At 39.5% G+C, this 21,289-nt stretch overlaps 1 protein-coding gene across 5 annotated transcripts in view; it reads right to left on the bottom strand.

Moving 5' to 3' along the window:
- Positions 1–21,289, bottom strand: part of cemip (cell migration inducing hyaluronidase 1) — a 214,942-nt gene that overhangs the window by 120,880 nt on the left and 72,773 nt on the right. For all 5 annotated transcript variants that reach the window (XM_032561532.1, XM_032561533.1, XM_032561534.1 and 2 more), the window contains one exon: positions 5,544–5,691. In XM_032561532.1, coding sequence (XP_032417423.1) covers positions 5,544–5,691 — 148 coding nt within the window. The remainder of the gene's footprint in view (positions 1–5,543; positions 5,692–21,289) is intronic.

The raw sequence follows: 21,289 nt of genomic DNA, 5'->3' as shown, positions 1-21,289 counted from the left end.
CAGCTGATGCAATGAGTAACTCCTCATTTCTTAAACAACCATGGCAAAAGACACATCCAGTGGTCGTGGAAAAGACGTTAGTCTGTTTAAGAAGGGTCAAATCATTGGCATGCATCAAGCAGAGAAAACATCTAAGGAGATTGCAGAAACTACTAGAATTGGGTTAAGAACTGTCCAACGCATCATTAAAAACTGGAAGGATGGTGGGGAACCATCGTCTTCCAGGAAGAAATGTGGTCGGAAAAAAATCCTGAATGATCGTGATCGGCGATTACTTAAACGTTTGGTCAAATCAAATCGAAGAAAAACAACAGCAGAACTCAGGAGTATGTTTAATTGTGAACGCAAAAGCATTTCCACACGCACAATGCGAAGGGAACTCAAGGGGTTGGGATTGAACAGCTGTGTAGCCGTAAGAAAACCTCTAATCAGTAAGGCTAACCAGAAAAAAAGGCTTCAGTTTGCTAGGGAGCATAAAGATTGGACTCTGGAGGAATGGAAGAGGGTCATGTGGTCTGATGAGTCCAGATTTATTTTTCCAGATTTTATAGTCCAGATTTTCCAGAGTGATGGGCGCATCAGGGTAAGAAGAGAGGCAGGTGAAGTGATGCACCCATCATGCCTAGTGCCTACTGTACAAGCCTGTGGGGGCAGTGCTATGATCTGGGGTTGCTGCAGTTGGTCAGGTCTAGGTTCAGCAACATTGTGTGCCCAAAGAATGAGGTCAGCTGACTACCTGAATATACTGAATGACCAGGTTATTCCATCAATGGATTTTGTCTTCCCAAATGGAACGGGCATATTCCAAGATGACAATGCCAGGATTCATCGGGCTCACATTGTGAAAGAGTGGTTCAGGGAGCATGAGACATCTTTTTCACACATGGATTGGCCACCACAGAGTCCAGACCTTAACCCCATTGAGAATCTTCGGGATGTGCTGGAAAAGGCTTTGCGCAGTGGTCAGACTCTCCCATCATCAATACAAGATCTTGGTGATTAATGCAACACTGGGTGGAAATAAATCTTGTGACACTGCAGAAGCTTATTGAAACAATGCCACAGCGAATGCGGGCTGTAATCAAAGCTAAAGGCGGTCCAACAAAATATTAGAGAGTGTGACCATTTTTTGGTGGCGACTTTTTTTTTGCCCAGGCAATGTGGCTTCAAGTTATTATTTTTCTTAATCTAACCCTCAATTAAGTAATAGTTGAACTTAACCTCACCACCCAAGTCCACCAGCCAAAATCACAACAATCAGTTCAATCATAAAGATCACCAAGCAATCAATGCCAGACTTCACAACCAAAATCCAACGCTTTCAGTTCAGACATGACAGGTGTTAATGGGCCCAGTCAACTCCGGAACAGTCCGACCTCATAACACAGTTTCTGCCTTACCAGCTGCCTTTCCGTTCGTCTACATGCATCCAGCTCTGCACAGGTTCACCAGGATCTCTGATCAAAGAGATGCCAAACTCCCCTCTTCTTTGTTTTGCTTTCTCTTCTGCTTTTTTTCCATTGTCCATCCCTCTTTAAGGTCCGTATAGAACACATTGAGTGCGCGTCTTTTCTTCCTTTGTTAGAAAAATTATCTAAGTTCATTTACTTGTGAGTTTATTTGAAAGGTTATGTTTTCATATTATTATTCTGTTTGATGTTTACTTGACTTCTCTCTTTTGTAGTACACTATTAACCATTTTTAGGATGTTTGCCTGGAGGCTAGAGACGTTTGCACATTCCTGTGTTATCAGCTTCATGTGAAACTGATTAGTTGCTGTCAGCCTCATGCCCTTAGGGTGTCCACAGAAGGTTCCAGAACACCCTGTAGAAAAAGGTCATTGGTCAAATTCTTTGTGTGACTATGTGAAAAAGCCCAACCTCCTTCCTTGGTTTTTCTAATAAAGAGCAATGCAGAGAAAGATCTGGCAGAGTTGATTCCAGACAGTGTTTGACAGCGGTATTCCGTGTCTCGGGTCTACTCTCCTCTTCTGCAGAAAAGTAAATTGTGTCTCTGGTTGATTCTTTGCAGGTTAGGAATTAAAATAAACCTAACATCCTTCCTTTGATTTTATTTACATTCTTTTTTTCTTGTTCTCTCCTTTTTTTCTGATTTGACTTCACAGATATTCAGTGCCATCATTTCTTACCCAGTTTATGTTTCTGTTGAATGTCTAATAAGAGACGGGGCCTCTCTACACTCCCCCAAAGAGCTGTCCACTCACTAACACAGATTATCTTTGGGTTGTTGGGCTGTTTGTGAAGTTTGGCCAGGGACATCACCGGCTGAGAGGGCGAGAGGGACTTATGCTGATGACTGGCGATTCTTCCACAACCAAACTCTTCTTAATATCTAGAAAAAAAGGCAATAAAGGATTAAAACATGCTGCAAAATGCATATGAGAAGGCACATCAACTGGAATAATAGCATAAATTACACCTGGTATCAGTGCGGAATATGCTTTCAACATGAAAAAGCCTTTTACAGATTTTCAAAGAAAAAAATCGGGATCAGAGAGGTTGATAACTATGATCAGTATTCATGTAAACATTCAAGTCATGAAAGACATACTCCAGATTATTACAAATCTATTTAAGTTAGCTAAGAATTTGACTGAATGTTCACCTGCTCGATTTTTTTTACTTACTCCGCAAACATTCCGCATGCTAAGCTAAATATGCTAACACCGAGCCGTGTGGCAAATGTAACGTCTATCATACAGGTTGGTCTCAACTCAAAATAATAGTCATATCTTAGAAAAAAATTACTTACCAAGCGTGGTGAACAACTCAGACATGTGGAAAGTAAATAGTTCTGAAATGTTATGTCGCTTCGCTTCGGTGGGAACCAATGACTCTGGAGCAGAGTCAGTGAATTAACTCAGCTCTTCAAACCCAGGCAATTATCTTGACCAGTCGTGTTAAACTGCTAAAGCGGCTAACCTCTATCAGGTTCTGTATGGCTATGGATGGCTGCTGCTTCTTTGCTAGGACCTCAGTCTGATTGTGAGGTAATTCTTGTTTGAGCTTTGAACTCTTTATCCCAGTCCTTGGGGTTACAGCAATGACTACCTTCTTTTCCAACTTGGTGATGCTTCCTTTTGCATTGATGGCAAGTTTAGATGATTTGGTGGGTTATTGTGGTGGTTCAGCCTGACTAGCGCAGCACACTGGTTTGTTTTTATTTTATGTTTGTTTTGACACAATGCATAAAGTAAATGTCTACTTAAAGTTAGGTAGAGTTGCTGCGCAGAGATCAGAACAACCCGTCCCATAAAGCCAGGGCAACCAAAACAGTCTCTGTGGCGCTTCTTAAAAACTCAATAGACACGAAATGTAAGATCTATTAAAGCCATTTAAATTAAATCTCCTGTTTGTCCCACTATATCCAGCAGCAGAGATGCGTAGTGCTGCGGGTCTAACTCATCATGCAAGGCCAATCCAATGTTGAATGAGGCCTTGAGCATAATTTGACTTAGGGTCCCCTCTTGCTGCTAAGAACATCGACAACAGCGTTTCAACATGGATTTAATGAAATCTGAGAGGAGGGAATAGTTTAATTGGCCAAGCAGTCATTATAATTGTAGCTTACTAAGATGTATTTGTGAACAAACAGCTCACATCATCAGATTAAACTCACAGTTTCATCTTGTTGCTATGGTAACAATCTAACATTACATCATGTTTTTAGATTCACTAACTGATGACTTCATTTGGATTTAACAGAAATGCAAATAGTTGATATTTATTTTAATTACATTATTTTTATTTGTTCATTCTATAGTTGTGGGTGTAAGTATTGTCAGCAATGTATTCCATTAACATAATTACCCAGTAATATTTTACATTTCCTGTCAACTTAACATCTTTTAATACAAAACCCCGGTGGACCGCCTCAGTGCCCCGACCACCGGGCTTAGCAAGTTTTTTGGGAGCTTCTATTAGAGCAGAATAATCTATAGGCATTGTAGTTTTTTTTAACTAGAGTGGATGAAAAACAACAAAGGTAGAGAAAAATTAGGTGGAATCAGAAGCTGCAATTGGAAACCAATTTCAGCTTTATGTCTTTTAGCATAATATCCTCATCTGGGACATCTCTAGATTGTAGCAAACATTTTAAATCGTCCTTTGTGTCTCTCGTTTAAACTCCACCCCCGCTACCATCATTGCGAAGTCAACCTTTTCACCCGAAAGAACGCGCAATTTTTCAAAAAGTTTCTCGGGATCTCAAGAAAATAAGTCAGGATTGCTTATTTTTGTTTTCTCCATGTCCCCTTATGGAAGGGGAACTAGATATGAACTAGATATGATTCAGGAAATAAAAACAGAGAATCCGGCGCTGAACAGTGAAAAATCAAGAGCTTATGTGAATAGCAGATCAGGTGAAACACATGTTGATTAGGCGGCGCAGCAGGTGAATGAATAAAGATTAATGGTGAGTGTCAATAGAAACGGGAAGCAAACTAATAACAGGAGACAAGCAAAAGAAGACGTAACAATAAACCAGGGAAGGATAATACCAATAATAAGAAAGTATATGGAAATGAACGAAGAGCAAAAAGCAAGAATAAACTAAGAAACTGAATACTGAGGAATGGTATGGCAAGGCATTTTGCAGTCCCGCGGGTTTGTTGAGACCATATCTATCACTAAGAAGAAACATATTTTACACACCATAACAGTAATAAGGAACTTCTCATTTATTTATGTTTTTAATTAGCTTGTATTTTGTCTATTTATTTCTTCAATATTATTTTTCATGACACTTTCAATTTGATTCATTAGGATTCTTTGTAATTTCTGTACAGTAAAACTATTGATCTATAAATCAACAGACGGGTCTATTTAAAATATCCATGGTTGTGTCCCATATTTATATGGCATTAAAAGGATCTGGAACTTTTGTTTTTTCACTGAAAGCACTGGTTTGCACAGTAATGCCATGTGGGTGAAATTTTATAGATGATACTGTTATCTTATTCTCCTAAAGGCAGCACAAAGCTGCACCACAAGAAACAGTCAGAAACACTGAAGAGACAAAGGGCTATGATTAACATACTGTAGTTGCAGTTGTTGTTTTAATTTTTTAGAGCACAGATTTTTGCAAATAATTCAAAGTTTAAACTTTTATTCTTATTTTATCTGGCCATTTTGTGTAAGACTTAGCAACTAACAACAGAAAATGTCCACTGCATTTTTCATAGACACCTGCAAAATTATTTCTATTCACATAACTTTTTATTCCTCTGAGAAGGTAATAATTCAGTAATGTGTTTTTTTCTTTTAATGACTTTTCATGATAAATACAGAAACTGCAATACAAATCAAGACAGCAACAATAATGATTGTAATATTAATCAGAAAATAATATTCAGTGACAGTTGCCTCCATCTACTTTGATGGGGGGTGGTAAGGGAGCTGGATAATGGAAATTATTTATAGTTATTAAAAGACAAACCAGATCTACTGTTGCACAGTACTACACTCCTTATGGTTGAGAGTGTTTGAATGTTCAAAGGCAATGTTAGCAGGTGAGAAAATTACCAGGTTTCCCACAGAGGAATCTGACTTGATAGTTGTGACATAGGCCATGAATCTGGTCCTTGTTGAGACAGACAAAACCATAGTCCTTGTTGATCTTGTAGATGACATCTCCTGTCTGGTTGAAGGGTATTCCATCATGGGTTTGAACCTGAACAAACAAAGTGTCAACTAAGCAACTGAAGGTACTTGCAGTAAACCCACTTTGTTTCTGATGATTTTTGTTGCCCAAAACTGTGTTTTTCCCTTTATGAAATTTCACTCCATTAATTCAGTTGATGAAAATAGAAATTTTGTCAATTGATAGTTTTGTCAGGACTTGACAGGACTTGTTTATTTTCATTTTTAGGAAATTTGATGTGGATGTGCTGCTGAATTTAGAATCATTGTCTTGTTTCTAATGATTCTCCATATTTAACAGTTAGCTGAATATGGAGTTAGAACATTATCAATATTCACAAATACACAAAACAATTCACATGTGCACAGGATGATTCACGAGTCCACAAAGCAATGTCTACAAATGCACAGAACAAGATTCACACTTGTATTTTTTATGCAAACATATATATTTTGATTTACAAGCTGCTTCCGGCCTTTGGGCTTCGTTGCATTTTGTGTGAAGTGGCGTCTAAACAGCAGAGATTCAAGCCCTGCATACCCACTGTCATAATGGGAAACGTTTGCTCACTGGCCAAAAAAATGGAAGAGTTAGAAGCTTTCTCCAGAAAGCGTACAAGGAAGTTAGCAAATCCCATTTCATTATTGAGAGGCCCATAAATTGGGAAAGTTCTTAGGAGCAACTTTGGGGCAGTCGGTAAAGTTACGGTGAACTATAATGTAAAATGTGGTTTAAATTTTTTTTTATTGTGTTCAAGCTGCAGGACCAAAAATGACTGGTAAATATCAATGCATATCAAATGTGTTTTTTTTCCTCAGTGAACAACCTGTTGAGACCCAAAGAAGTCAAACTAAGATTCAAATGTTATTTAGATATCAGTTTGGTTCAGAGCCACAGATCTTGTCTCTGCTACACCTTTAGAAAAACTTAAGGCTCTGACTAAAGACAAGTTTTAATGAGTAACTCCACTTTATAAAATTACTCATAAATGTTGACTTATTGCAGTGGCTCTTAATAAAAACTATGTATTATTTAAATTATAACTTAAGTTGCTTTAAACCTTTTTTTTGAGGGGGTTGGCATGTCCTGGTTGGCTGAGAATCTATAAACGTGTAGAAATTGAATATCTGGGAAGTATCATAACTTAAACTCAAGGCTCAGCACCAAAGTTTTCTAGAAAAATATTACGATTTTAATTTGTGGGTTCTGGTAATGGCTCCACTACCTTCCGTAAAATCCTGAAAAATACTTGTTACAAGTGACACTGAACAACGTTTAGAACAGTTGTGATGCCTCTCTCACAAAGGAAGCCCAGTAAAAATTCCAGCAAGCCGGCTCTGAAAATAGCGAGGTTCATTTGCCTAAGATGTCAACGAGTGTGCCGAGGGGGTTGATGAGGTTTAGGTGTGGATATCTGCAGCAGAGGATAACATCAACCAGTCTACAAGCTAGGGTCCAGGTCCTCGAAAATAAAAATAAAGAGCTGGAAGGGAAAGGGTTGTACTTGGAGGCCAAATCGCAACAATATAATCTGAGACTGGTTAACCTTCCTGAGGGGGTGGAGGTAGAGGATGCCTGCGCCTTTCTGGAAAAGTGGCTACCAGAGGCTCTGAACCTGGTACCGCTATGCACCACTCTGACACTGGAGAGAGCACACCGGCTTAGCCAGAAAAGCACATCAAACGCCGCTGCACCAAGGACGCTTATTATGAAGTTCTTAAACTACAGGGATAAAGTAACTGTGATAAGAGCCGCCAGGACAAAGAACTACCAAGTGTGATTTTATGAGGACCTCGCAGTTGGTGTGCATAAAAAACAGAAAGAGTTTGACAGCATGAGACGACAACTTTGTGCCATGGGGATTACAATAAGGCATGATTCCTCCCGCTCGACTGCTGGTGACACACAACGGTCAGTCTCGCATCTTTAACCAACCAGCTGAAGTAGATAACTTTGTAAGGACTCTGAAAACAGAAGCAGAGCTGTGAAAGACAATGACGACATCATTTTATCGCAACATATTAATAGGGATGGACAACTATGGTACCTAAAGTTAAGTAAAATAAATAAGGATAAATAATTTTTTTATTATATTTTATGTATGCTATGCCAGAGGCTCACAGCCAATAGCCTATTTTTAGTTACTTATTTCTTATTTTTTGGACGCAAAAATATTCAGACACAGTTGGTTGGTCCTTACTTTTGTGTGGAACAGCCTTCAGCTGTTAGATGGGTACCAGAATATTGAAGGGGGAGGAGGGTGGCAACAGAGTTTGAAGTTTAAAGGGCTCATTGTTCATTATTATGGGTGTAGTTTTTAACATCCAGGTGTTCTTGGTTTATTTATCTTTAAATAATTTGAAAATACTAAGGAGCCCATTCAGTATCACACGGTATGTATTGTGGGTTAAGAATTAAAATGTCTTCTTGGAACTGCAGGGGATTACAAAAACTGAAAAAAGTGAAACAGAAAATGAGTAGGGTGAAGTCTATGCACTCTGATATTCTGTTATTTCAGGAAACTCACCTGTTGTCTGGTCAGGAGGCAAAGATTGGCAGGAGGTGGCAGGGCGGTATATATTCAGCACCTTTAAGTAACCCAGGCAAGAGGGGTTATGATTTTGATTCATAAGGGTTATTAAAGACAGGGCTGGGAGGTACATTATTCTACAGGGCACACTTATCACAGAAAAAATAAATATGACAGGTATTTATGCCCCAAATGTTGATGACCCAAAGCTTTTTCAAAATCTCTTTCTTACAATTTCATCTCTGTCTATATTATAGCAGGAGATTTTAACTGCACAATGAACCCAGAACTGGACAGAAATTCAGGTACTGACAACTCTCATTCTAAAAGTAGACAAACAATTCAACACTTTATGAAGGAACTTAATTTGATGGATATTTGGAGGAACATGAATCCCAAGAGTTTAAAATTCTTGAATAGCAATTCAAATACACATAAATCACATTCACATACGGATTACTTTTTAATTTCTGCCATTTTGAGACATAAAATAAAAGACTGTCAATATGATAGCATCTTAATTTCTGACCATGCACCAAATTCACTTATCTATGAGGATTTAAGACTAAGGAGAGACCCTCCTAAGTGGAGATTTAAACAAAAATGGCTGCTAGACCCAGAATTTATGTTTTTCATAGATAATCAAATTAACATCTATTTGGATATCAACACAGAAGAAACACCACCCTCTTCGAGGTGGGAAGCCTTTAAGGCCTATCAGTGGTCAAATAATTAGCTTTACGAGTTATAAGGCAAAATTAACTTATCAAAAAACAAGAGTTGGCAGCAGAAATTGAGCTGCTTGAGAGGGATTATTATCAAACGCTATCCCAAAACATCCATAAAAAAACTTCTGATACTAACAACACAGTATAACAAACTTTCTGCCTCAAAAGCCGCCTCACAACTTTTGCATCTTAAGCAGCCACTCTATGATCAAGGAGAAAAACCTGGGAAATTATTAGCCTGGCAAAGCCGACAATTACAAAATGAGAAAAATATTACTTCAGTTGAAAATAATAAGGGACAGATTATTGCTGATTCATTAGAAATCAATGAACCTTTTTTGGTTCTTTGTTTATCAGGAGATTATGCATTTATTGACATTACATACATTTTGCAAAACTTACATGACTACTCCGATTTTTTTGTCCCCCCCTAATGAACATAAATCACCATACTGAGATAACAAAAACAAGAAAAAAATGAATACAAATAAATACCTAAATAATAAATAAATAATAATAATAAAAAAAATACAAAGATAAAGAGTGGGGGGTGGCATTGGAGAGCCATCCCAATAGGTAAAAAAATGTTTTACCTATTTTTTAAACTTAGTCACATGATGGGTCAGTTATATCAATCTACGTATTATGAAGGCAGAGATTTTATGTATTCCATAAAGGGTGTCCACTTGTGAGTAATTTTTGCTGAACCGTCCTTCACTGTTAATGAAATTTTTTCTATCTTCAAAAACATTCTTACAGTAATCAGCGATTGTGATGTAGATGGAGGTGTAGGAGATTTGTAGAAGAATAAAATACAGCGCATGGCGAGAAGAGAACAGAAAGCCAAGATCTCCCCCTACTGGGGGACAGGATAAGTGTGGTCACTGGAACTCCAAAAATGGCAATTAGTGGATCACTTTGGATCTGGATTCTAAAAATCCCTGAGAGTATGGAAAATAAATTACTCCAAAATTTACATAAGCTTGGGCAGAAGAAAAACATATGACTTAAGTTGCAAGGTGAGGTCCGGCATCTGTCATACCGATCTAGAATTGAAGGGAAAAGTTTAGATTTTAGACCAGGGGTGGGCAACTCCAGGCCTCGAGGGCCGGTCTCCTGCATGTATCTCTACTTCAACACACCTGAGTCAAATAATAAGGTCATTAGCAGGACTCTGGAGAACTTGACTGCACTTAGGAGGTGATTCAGCTGTTGTATTCTAGTGTGTTGGACCAGGGAGACATCTAAGAGTTGCAGGACATCGGCCCTCGAGGACCAGCTTTGCCCACCCCTGTTTTAGACAGACGAGATTTTGAGAAGTGAACTCTATTTTTATTTTTTACTTTAAACTGTACAAGCTGTAATCTGACACATCGACATATGCTGAGAATAACTTTATCCCACCATGAATCAGACACTTAAACGCCCAATTCACGTTCTCAAGCAGTTCTGGTTTTACCAAATGAGTTGGACTCAATTGCCATAAGTTTTCCATATATATTAGAAAGGGTCATTTCAGATTAGGCCTCAAAAATAGAAGGTCGACCCATGGTGGGTCAGCAGGGAGAGTTAGAAAATTTGTAAACAGCGATGAAACACAATGTCTAATTTGGAAATAGAGAAACATTCAGGTTAAATTTTGGGGACAACTCTGAAAAACTAAGAAATAAACCATCTTTGTAAATATCTCTCATTGTTCTAATGCCTCTATAAGCAGCATAAGTAGCTGCAGGAGAAAGTAGATAATTTTCTGTAACAACGGCAATTTATTAGAGGGAGACACAAATTTGAAATAGGACCTAAATTGTGACCAGATCCTAAGTGCAGACAGCACTGTAGGATTTGCAGTAACAGAGGATAATTTAATTGGTAGTGATGACCTGACTGGAGGACCTGCACAGCGACCGCTGCCTAAGAAAAGCACAACACATCACAAAGGACACTTCTCACCCCGGACATTCTCTGTTCACACTGCTGCCTTCAGGCAGAAGATACAGAGCAATCAGAACAAGAACCAACCGTCTCAGAGACAGTTTCTACCCGATAGCAATAACAAAACTAAATGCAATCAATAACAACCATTAATCATCATAAATGATGTATGTGAGAATGTGGCTGTTCTTATTTATTAGTTTTTTTTTGTTTTTTTCGGGGGGGGGGGGTTACCAGTTATTTGTTAATTCTTGAATTGTGAGACAGTTATTCTAAGCATATGCACTGACTGATGGCACCTTTTAAATTTCGTTGTCCTTGTGACAATGACAATAAAGATTTATCTCTATCTCTGAATAGATAATTGAGGCAGGTGACAAAGATGCAGAAATTGATTGAATTTCAAGTTTACATCAGATCAGGTGAATTTAGCCAATAAATCAATTTATGAATATGTGAAGACCAGTAATACATTGAAAAACTGGGTAGGGAAAGACCACCATTTTTGGTGAACTGTTGCAATAGAGAAAGTCTCAGTCTGGGCTACCCTTCCACTCAATAAAAAAGAAGAAACCATCTGATTCAAGAACTTGAAGAACTGTTTAGGCAAAAACCATTGATATCAAAAAAGAAATCTGGGTAACACATTCATTTTAATAACATTAATCCTGCCAATTAGAGAAAGAGGGAGAGAGTTCCACCTCTGAAGGTCTGATGCGATTTGAAAGACCAAGGGGACAAAATTCTGTGAAAACATTGAGGGCAGAGTACATGTAATATTAATTCCCAAGTACCTAAAACCTGAGGGGCTGAGTTTAAAAGGAATGTCAGACTGCTTAAGTCCTAAAGCTAATGAATTTACTGGGTAGCATTCACTTTTAAGTAGATTCATTTTATAGCCAGAGAAAGATCCACATTTTTCAAGAATCTTTAAAATTGGAGGAAGACTACATAAAGGATCCGAAATGTACAAGAAAAGGTCATCTGCATATAAAGCAGGGGTAAAAGTAGAAGACGCCACTGGCCAAATGCGGGTAAAGGTATGAAGTGGCGTGTAAATTGGAGCAACGCAACCGCCACTGTGGTGGGTTGACAATTTGAACAACAACAAAAAAAGCTCCATTCAGTTTGAACTTCTGTCCAGGGGAGGACTGACTGTCTGGAGTCCACACTGATGCATTTACTGTCCATATCTAGCGACCCTACACTGTCATAATTTAACAAAAAAATTATATTAAATCTCATTTTTATCGACCGCGACAGTCCATTGGTTGATTTTATTGACGGACATTGGGCTTATCCAATGAAATCCCTCAGTCTGCCTTGGCCCGCTCCTCCCCTCTAAGTTTATTAATGGTGCCATTTCAGCTAACCGGAGTCCGAGCAAAGTGAGCGGAGATGAGACGGGCCGGGTCAGAAAAACTACCACAAAAGCTAAAAAGCACATAAACCCATTCAGAAAAATGTGTCAAACTATTTGATGTGTTAATTACCACACTAACTTTGACAGTTGGAGGCGATTCAGTAGCGGACAAGGAGAAGGAATTGGTGATTCAGGGGCTTTATTATTGTTGGAGGAGGATGATGAGAGAGACGTGACCAGGGACAGATTGAGGAAGAGTTCGGATTAGCTGCTGCTGCCCGGTAAGAAGTAGTGAAAATGTTCATAAAGAAAAAGTTTCGTGCAGGCAGGAAGGCAGGTGTGTGTGAGGGGGAAGCTAATACTACGTAGTCAGAAAAACTCTGGAGTAACACAAGAATGATGATGGCCAATGGAATTAATAATGAACACTGTTACATCCCCAAGGCAGTCTACGGATATTGGATGGGGGCTGTAACAATAGATAAACCAGGGGAAAATGAAGAGACAAAACCAGGAGGGTAAGGTTAAAGTTTTATTCTTTAAGAGTAATCTGAAGAAATCTCAAAGGCAAAAATGAGAACCTAAAAGAAAATTAAGGGGAGAGTAACAACAAAAAACAGGGTTTCTAGCAAACAACAACTCCTCCATCACAGCACCACAAAGCTGCAGCACACATGCTGCCCAATTGGCCAACAGGCCCTGAAAATCAGTTTCCCAGCTAGCCTTATAAGCGCTAATCAAGCGCAGAGTGAAACCAGCTGGGCCTGCTTAACCTGCCAGAGCTCAGCAACAACCTGAAATGGGGAGGGAAATCCTACATGCAGCCACCACTGCATGTAACAAACACATTCTGAGATATTTTAGTAATAATTGTAATAAGTAAAGGAAAACAAATAAAACAGTTAGAAAATACTGTAGCTATTGATACAATTTAAAAATATTTTTAAAATGACTAGACACATATTTGATAAATACTATCCGGGTGAGTTGTTGCCAAAATTTGGAAATGTTCAACATATGATTGAAAGAATGTTAGGGTTCTGTAGTTAAAGTTTGCCCTTAGTAATTACTTCAAATTAACTTATTGCACTACAACCCTGTTAAGGCGTCCATGCTTTGTGTTAAATTATTCTGTATACGTACATCTGTATGGTAAACTTATTGTCAGTAAATTGGTTTCCAAGAATAAATCATACATTTTCTATAATTTGCTTGTACTTGTGGGGTCTGCAATCAAAAGAAAAAAAAAACAGTGGCTGGTGAAATATCTGAGTGGCCGGTAAAAAATTTTCTCTACCAGCAACTGTGGCTGGTGGAGAAAATTTTTAGTTTCCACCCCTGATATAAACACAATTTAAGCGCAACACCAGAGCGGATAATTCCATGAAAAGAGAGGGACCTCAGGGCAACAGACAGAGGTTCAATGGCTAAGGCAAACAGGAGGGGAGAAAGAGGACAAGCCTGTCTACCTAGGTTTTGGAGAAACCTTTCTCCAAAACCAAACCTACTGAGAACGGCAAAGAGGTACAGTGAACCCTTGTTTTTAGCAGGGGTTGCGTTCCGAAAAGAACCCATGATAGGCGAAATCCGTGAAATAGTTACCTTTTTTTTTTACTATTATTATAAAGCATAGCTAAATACTCTACACCAGGGGTCTCAAACTCAATTTACCCAGGAGGTAGAGTCTGGGTGAGGCTGGGCCGCATTCACACACACGGTCTCCTTAGCCGAACCTTTCTGATTGCCTATTACCATATTTGGCCGTAGTCAGGCGCTGTAACAGCCGTAATTGTGTAGTGTCTCTTTAAGATACTAGTATCTAGTATTGCTAATGATGTCAGAAGTATGCGCCACGGCTTCTCTGTAGAGAGCGTGGGAGAAACGTGCTAGACGGACATGTTAGCTCCCTAACATTTTAGTAATGTTACGGGTTGTTTGGACACTGCTCAATTTTCATGTCTGATAATATAGCAGCCATTAACCGGGCTTTGTAAGGTTGGTGAAGAGCGTATTTATTAAAGGACAACACTGTGGAATTCCCAGTACCAGTGTGGTTGTGAGTTTTTGACCGTCCTGACGAATCTGCCGCCTCCTCTCCTCCCTTAAACACAACCCAAGCATTACAGCGCCTAACCTTAATTACGTTACACTGATCAGCAACTTCCGGGTCTAGACTGGATGCTGAAGCACGTGAAGCGGGAGCGGCCGTGGAAATTGCGCATGTACAGCATGCAAATAATGACAAATAGAAAATGCAAATAGGCTCGGGCGATGTCCAGCCCCCGAGAGCAATATACTCCACCGTGATTAGTAAGTTCGTTCAGCTCCGCACACAACACTGAAAAGTGCCAATTATATCAAACTCGCTAAGGCGGGGGCCACAAACTATGGTCCCGAGGGCCGCAGTTGGCCCGCGGGCCGTGAGTTTGAGACCCCTGCTCTACACTGAAACCAAAGAACAAAACCTGTTTTCAGGCCCAAGCATTTTTTTAAACAAATATAACGCTGTGTTACAGATAACTACAGTAAAATAATCATTTTAATCATCAACACGAAGTTCAGTGTCTTTAGTGTCTTTTTCTTCTGAAGCCTGTGGTGCAGGTGTGTTCTTTTCGAGAGAAGAACATAGTTATGGGTAGTTGTCGCTCTTTTTTCTTCTGGGCAAAAATATTTGCCAAAATTTGAAAGCTGTATTAAGTATATTTAAATACCGTAACGTTATTGGCACACGGATAGAGAAGAAGCACAGAGACTGTTTAGCCAATCAGGATGCAGAATACAATGCACTGTGAAAAAAAAACTACACAAAAAAAATCTGCGAAGCAGCGAGGCCGTGAAAGGTGAACCGCGTTATAGCGAGGGTTCACTGTACTCCCATTCTACTCAATCAAAGGCCTTCTTGGCATCAAGAGAAACAATCACCTCAGGAGATGTGGGGCAATGAGCTGAAAAGATTGTATTCAATAGCGTACAAATATTTAAAAACAACTGCCGGTGTCATGTCCACTGTTTTTACTGTTATCTTATTTTGTGCTAAACAATGCCATCTAGTGGGCATTCTTGGTAATTATCAAAAAGGAAGTACAAAAAGTAGAAAACATGATGTACAGCAATGGTCCCCAAACTTTTTATTACCGCGGACCGGTCAAGACTTGGCAATTTTGCTGTGGCCCGGGACCGTCAGATAATGCTTCTTCATGTTCGCGTTCCAGCTAAAGCCTTTTTTTTTTTGCCCTGATTTTCCCTTTACGACAATCTTACAACGTCCTGCAGTGAGTGGTGTGTTGAATATGCCCAAACTATAATCGGGCATATTCAACATTGATTGGCTTGATTTTAGCAGCCTGTGGGGTTTTCCCTGACTGGGAGCGAGACGCAGCCTGTTGAATGTGACAGGTAGCCAATCAGAAAGCGTGATGACGTAAGAACGGAAGGGAATCCCAAACAGTTGACATGGCAACTGAGAGTCCGGTCGACATCGGAGGTGATATGTGGAAATGTTTATTACTATATGCAAAGTTCATTTTATACATGTTTATTATTTGTGACTATGTTTATTCAGTTAAAAATGTTAACTACAAAAAACATAACTCACCTCCAAGTCATAGTCCAGCAAATAGAGCGGCTGCTCCCGCCGTCTTTTATCGCTTAAAATGAGTCCACAAACTATCACTACTGCTTCTACATCGTCATCTGTGTTTGATTATTCTAAATTCACGTATGGTATGTTGGGGGTTTTACTGGATTTTCTTCTGGAATCGGGATGTTCGTGAGTGGAATCGGTGTGGATGGACACACGTATCGATCAAACCTGTTGGACTTTTATCGGCTCGTGTCATGTGTGGTCACAAAATCGGCCGACAATCCTTAAATCGTGCCGTGTGAACCAGACCTAAAACTCACAAGCTCTACTCCTCTCGTCTCGTCTCGACCACTGCCCTAATGCTCTCTGACTTGGGTCGCTATGGTAACGTTTACATATCCCTTCAAAATAAGATACAGATGCGCCACAAAAACGAACATTTCACTTTCGTGAAAATTTTAACTTACGATAACAACTAATGGGAACCCTAACCTTGTTTCTCTGCACCGAGACGGTTCCATCTGGGAGTGATGAGAGACAATGACACCCGAAGTATTGCTTATGCACAGGGTGCTTGGTCTCTACGTGATGAAGCAGTTTGAAGGCTTCATTGTCTCATTAACGATCCGGTCACCATATCATGTAGAGCGGGCTTAGAATGTGGGAATCACCTACTGGTCCAATAAATCCATTCTCCTGTCTCTTCTCTGGGCCTTTTTCCTTCGCAAAGAAACTTTCCAAAGACATCTGATCTGCTTCTTACTCATTTTGGTGCTTGTAGACTCAATGTTGGCGTGCAAGACGTTACTGAGAGAATCCAGTTAAAGGATTTCAAAATAAAAGCTCCTCTAGACTAACATAATACATAAAACGGAAATATGTAATTCTTTCTTACTCGGCCCGGTACCAATTGGTCCACGAACCGGTACCGGTTGGGGACCACTGACGTACAGCACAGTTGCAGCCACATGGCAGTTTCTCAGCCCTGCTTATGTTGTTTTCTTGCCTGCTAAAGCATCATCTGTGAGTAATATAAGTTGAATTAATCACATATGAGAATAGTTATTGCAGACACCTTCATTTGTAGAGGAATTATGTATTTTTATGTTAGTAGTAAATTCGGCCTGTTGCTAAGCTAACTAAGACCACTAGTCTGTGTATACAAATGGTGTATGCAGTGATTGGTCATTGTTACTGCAGCAATGATACTTATATGTATTCCTTTGTTTATCCTGTTACAGTTTCACAGAAAATTTATGTCATTCAAGATGTCATCCCTGAGTCTGGGGAGTTTCTGCATTTATTCTGTTTAGCTGTTTGGATAGCTAGTATCATTTGGCTGGCGAGGCCTATACAGGCGGCCTTTGATGAATCCATTCTGTTCTTGCAAAATAATCTGAGGAAGAACCATCTCAAGCTGAGTTGCGAGTACGCGGGACTTTAGCCAAAATCTTAAAATCCACATTTAAGAGTGACAGGGGCCTATAAGACTCGCAAGCAGTAGGATCCTTACCCTTCAGCAGGAGTGAAATTGAAGCCTGAGCTAGGGTGGGGAGCAACAGGCCACGCCCCAGTGATTCATTATAAACATCAAGAAGAGGGGCTAACTTGTCTTTAAACTTTTTGAAAAACTCAGCAGGGAGTCTGTCTGAGCCGGGCGCTTTATCACTCTGCATATTTTTGATTTATATAAATATTTCTTCCAATTTAATGGGAGCGTCAAGTTGATCCGAAATCAATTTATTTATCCTGGGAATGTGAATATTCTGAAGAAAGGCAAATAACTCATCTGAGTCTGATTATAATTCAGATTTATATAGATCGCAATAAAATCTCTTAAAGATGTCGCTGATAGAAACAGGATCAGAAACGCGATTGCCTGACTGATCTTTGACTTGCGATATTATGCGAGAGCTAGCATTTCATTTTAGTTGATGTGCTAGAAGCCTACTTGGCTTTTCACCATCCATGCTCATAATAAGTAGCCTGAGATCAAACCAAGAGATGCTCCGCATCAGATGTTGTTAGGAGATGAAGTTCAGTCTGCAGATCCTGTCGTATCTTCAATAAAGCCTGTGACGGATTAATGGCTTTTTGTCTGTCAATATTCTGAATTTTTGTTGAAATTTCTGATATCTTAGTGTGCAGATTTTTATTAAAATTAGCTGAAAAATAAATAATCTGGCCACGAAGATAGACTTTTACCATTTCTCATAATGAGAAAGAGACTGTGTCGCTCTTGTTAAACATAAGAAAGTCATCGATTGCTGATAGGATGAATTGAATTGAACTGAAGAAATACTATGTCAGGGTTTAAGCGCTTCAGATGTGAATTGTCAAGAAAATCCGAGCTCATCCCACTTCCCCATGCTGGAGATTTTAGTTTAACAGTAATAATAAATAAAGTTATCTTTAAAATGAATCACTCAAGTGACATCTAGGCCCAACAGTAGACTTAGGTGTCAATAAAATAAATCTGGTTGTGTGTGTTGTTTTTGTCTCATGTAAACTTTGCTTTAATTCTACTTTTTTCTATCTAATCATAAGAAATCATAGTCAGTCAGAGAGAGTCATTAAACAGGAAAAGCAGGTTTCCTGGAAAAAGAGGAAGTAAGTTTCCAGCCTGCAGATTTATAAAAATAGCTGAGACTATTCCTTATTTTAAAGCAAAAGTTTTAAAGAATGAAATCTAAACATTTTGAGTAATTTGATAAGATTCAAAGTAAAATACTTATATTAATACAGGTTTACTTGTAATAATACTTACAGTTATATTTGTGAGAACACTTACAAGAAAAACAAGTAACTGTAACTTTAGTATTAAATAATTAGAATCATGTATTATTCTTGGTTTCATTTTAGAAAACATCTGTAATAACTCACATTAGGATTATAATAAGAGTAATTAATAAGTTATAAAATTATAAATGAATGCTAAATCAGAGAAGCTAAAGAAAATAAATGTGATTTTGACATTGAACTTGAAATGGTGTAAAAGGTGTAACTGCAATTAAACATCACTGATATGTTGGAGGTAGATGGTAGGTGAAAGGTGAAACGTTTCAGAGAAAATGTCGTGCAGGCAATGGACACAGGAGGTTGAGCAACCCTGAGACATTAGCACAGACATCAGGACATAATGTCGGGACATATGAGGTTGAGCAACCCTGAGACATTAGCACAGACATCAGGAAATGTCTGTAAGACAGTGATGGATATGAGATCATCTGTCTAAGCAGACAGCAAACGCACCAGGGGGGTGGATAAACCCTATAAAAGGTGGGTGCAAAAGAGGAACCTTTCGTTGGATCCTCCGGGCAGCTTCGAGCCAAGAGATGGACAAAGAACTCTGCAGCTGAAGAAGAGCCGGGGCCACAGAGCCGAAGACTGTCCTGCTCATGGAGACCAACCGGTCAGGCCCACAACCTGTGGCTTCAAATCGCACTTCTCTCATCGGCTGGGTTCAGACCCCAAAGACAAAGATGAAGACAAAGACAAAGGCAAAGACAAAGAAGAAGAACTGGTGCCTTTTTTCCTGCCAGCACCAAGTCCTGTGTGACCTCACCATCCATGCGGAGAAGAAGCTCATCAGACCTACAGAGATCCCTGCCTTCGCCGATCAACATCTTCCTCCTGCTGCAACACCTTCTTCATCATCAGGCCAGGTCTGGGGTTCGAAACGTCAAACTCCGTCCGTCTCTCTCAAAGGTTCCCTTTTTTAGTTCTCAGTGTCAGCAGTAGGGAAAGATAGACTAGATGATTGATTTTACTTATTTGATTATTTCTGCTACTGAATTAAGCTGTACTGACCCTTGCAAAAATGCCTTACTAATAAAATATTTAGCATAAAGAAAATCTAAAAGATGTTGTGGACATTCAGTTAATGAGTCACCTTAAAGTTCTTTGATGGTTGTAAAATAGCTGTGATGTTTGATTCTGGAGAGGAAAAAGTGGAAAATGTTTTTAGGTTGCTGGTAGCCCAAATTTAAAACATCATCCTTGGGACTCGCCCGAGTCACTAAAACCTACCTGGTTCAATAACAAATGCAAGTTGTAAAATAGAGAACGAGCGACCGTTAACAGGTGTGCTCTGTGAAACTAGTTGGCTGTAGGCTGCTCAGTCTGGCTAATTCACAGGGGGAAGAAGGGTGGGACACCTGGATGTAGGCCGTCAGATAACCAGGCGAATCGTTTCTCGAAACCAGCTTAAACAGAGTTACTTCAGTTCTGGACAGGGTAAATCCCAGCAGATTTAGAAAACTCAATTAACCCGTTAGAAGGAGAGCTGGTAGCACATCTCCCCTCTCAGAAGAGGAAGCAGAGAGTGAGAGAGTAGAGACAGAAAGGAGGGGGGGGGTGTTGCGCAACAACAGAATATATTTTAGATCACTTCATTGGATTGTTAAGACCTTAACAATCCGACACCGGGACCAGGACTCCACATTTATCCTCTAACTATGCCACAGTTTTAGTAAGGCTGTCCACTTTTTTCTGGAGGCTAACAATGTCATCAGTGCAGGTGGATAGGGATTTCTCCATCTCAACAACTGTTACCTTTAGCCCTGTGAAACTCTCCTGCACCGTGGACAGGCCAGAGGACAATTCCTTTTTGAAGGTTAGCAGCTTGGACTTCATCGAAGATAGACTTTTACCAAGCACAGCATGAAACTCCACTTTAAGTGTAACAGTAAAGTCATCCTGAAGAGCCGCAAGAAGCTCCTTTTTAAGATTGCTGACATTGCTAACTGCAGCGGCCCAGGCCGCGGCCTCTGAAACAGGAGGAGACGACTCAGTATAGGTTGAGGATTCGCCACGAGGAGCAGGCCGCAGGTGAGTCTGGATCAAATTTCCCCCTTTAGCAGGCTTTGGTGACCAAACAAAGATTGTGTACAATGTAAAGATTACTTATATTGTGTGGGGTCAAAGCCGAGAAAAAGTGCCTGGCAATAATCGAAAAAAGAGCCATCCCTGCAGGAGCACACCAAGACGCAGCTATCACCACCGCCAAAGTCCGAAATCAATTAAACTTTTAAGGTCTTTTTTTGAAAAATTATGCAGCTCAGACATAACGCATAAGTAACAAGAGCAAAATGTTTTCCTAGATACCCTCCAAATGACCAACATCTCAGAATTAATGAGTACAGGTGTCGGTGCAACTACAGTGCCTTGCGAAAGTATTCGGCCCCCTTGAATTTTTCAACCTTTTGCCGCTTTTCAGGCTTCAAACATAAAGATCTAAAATTTTTATTATTTTGTGAAGAATCAACAACAAGTGGGACAAAATCGTGAAGTGGAATGAAATTTATTGGATATTTTAAACTTTTTTTAAAAAATAAAAAAACTGCAAAGTGGGGTGTGCAATATTGTTCAGCCGTCTTGCATTAATACTTTGTAGTGCCACCTTTTACTGTGACTACAGCTGCAAGTCGCTTGGGGTTTGTCTCTATCAGTTTTGCACATGAAGAGACTGAAATTCTTGCAGATTCTTCCAT

This window comes from Xiphophorus hellerii, chromosome 4 (assembly GCF_003331165.1).
Source record: "Xiphophorus hellerii strain 12219 chromosome 4, Xiphophorus_hellerii-4.1, whole genome shotgun sequence".
NCBI lineage: Eukaryota > Metazoa > Chordata > Actinopteri > Cyprinodontiformes > Poeciliidae > Xiphophorus > Xiphophorus hellerii.
Note: the sequence above shows the minus strand (reverse complement) of the source record. Positions and strands in the feature narration are given on the sequence as shown.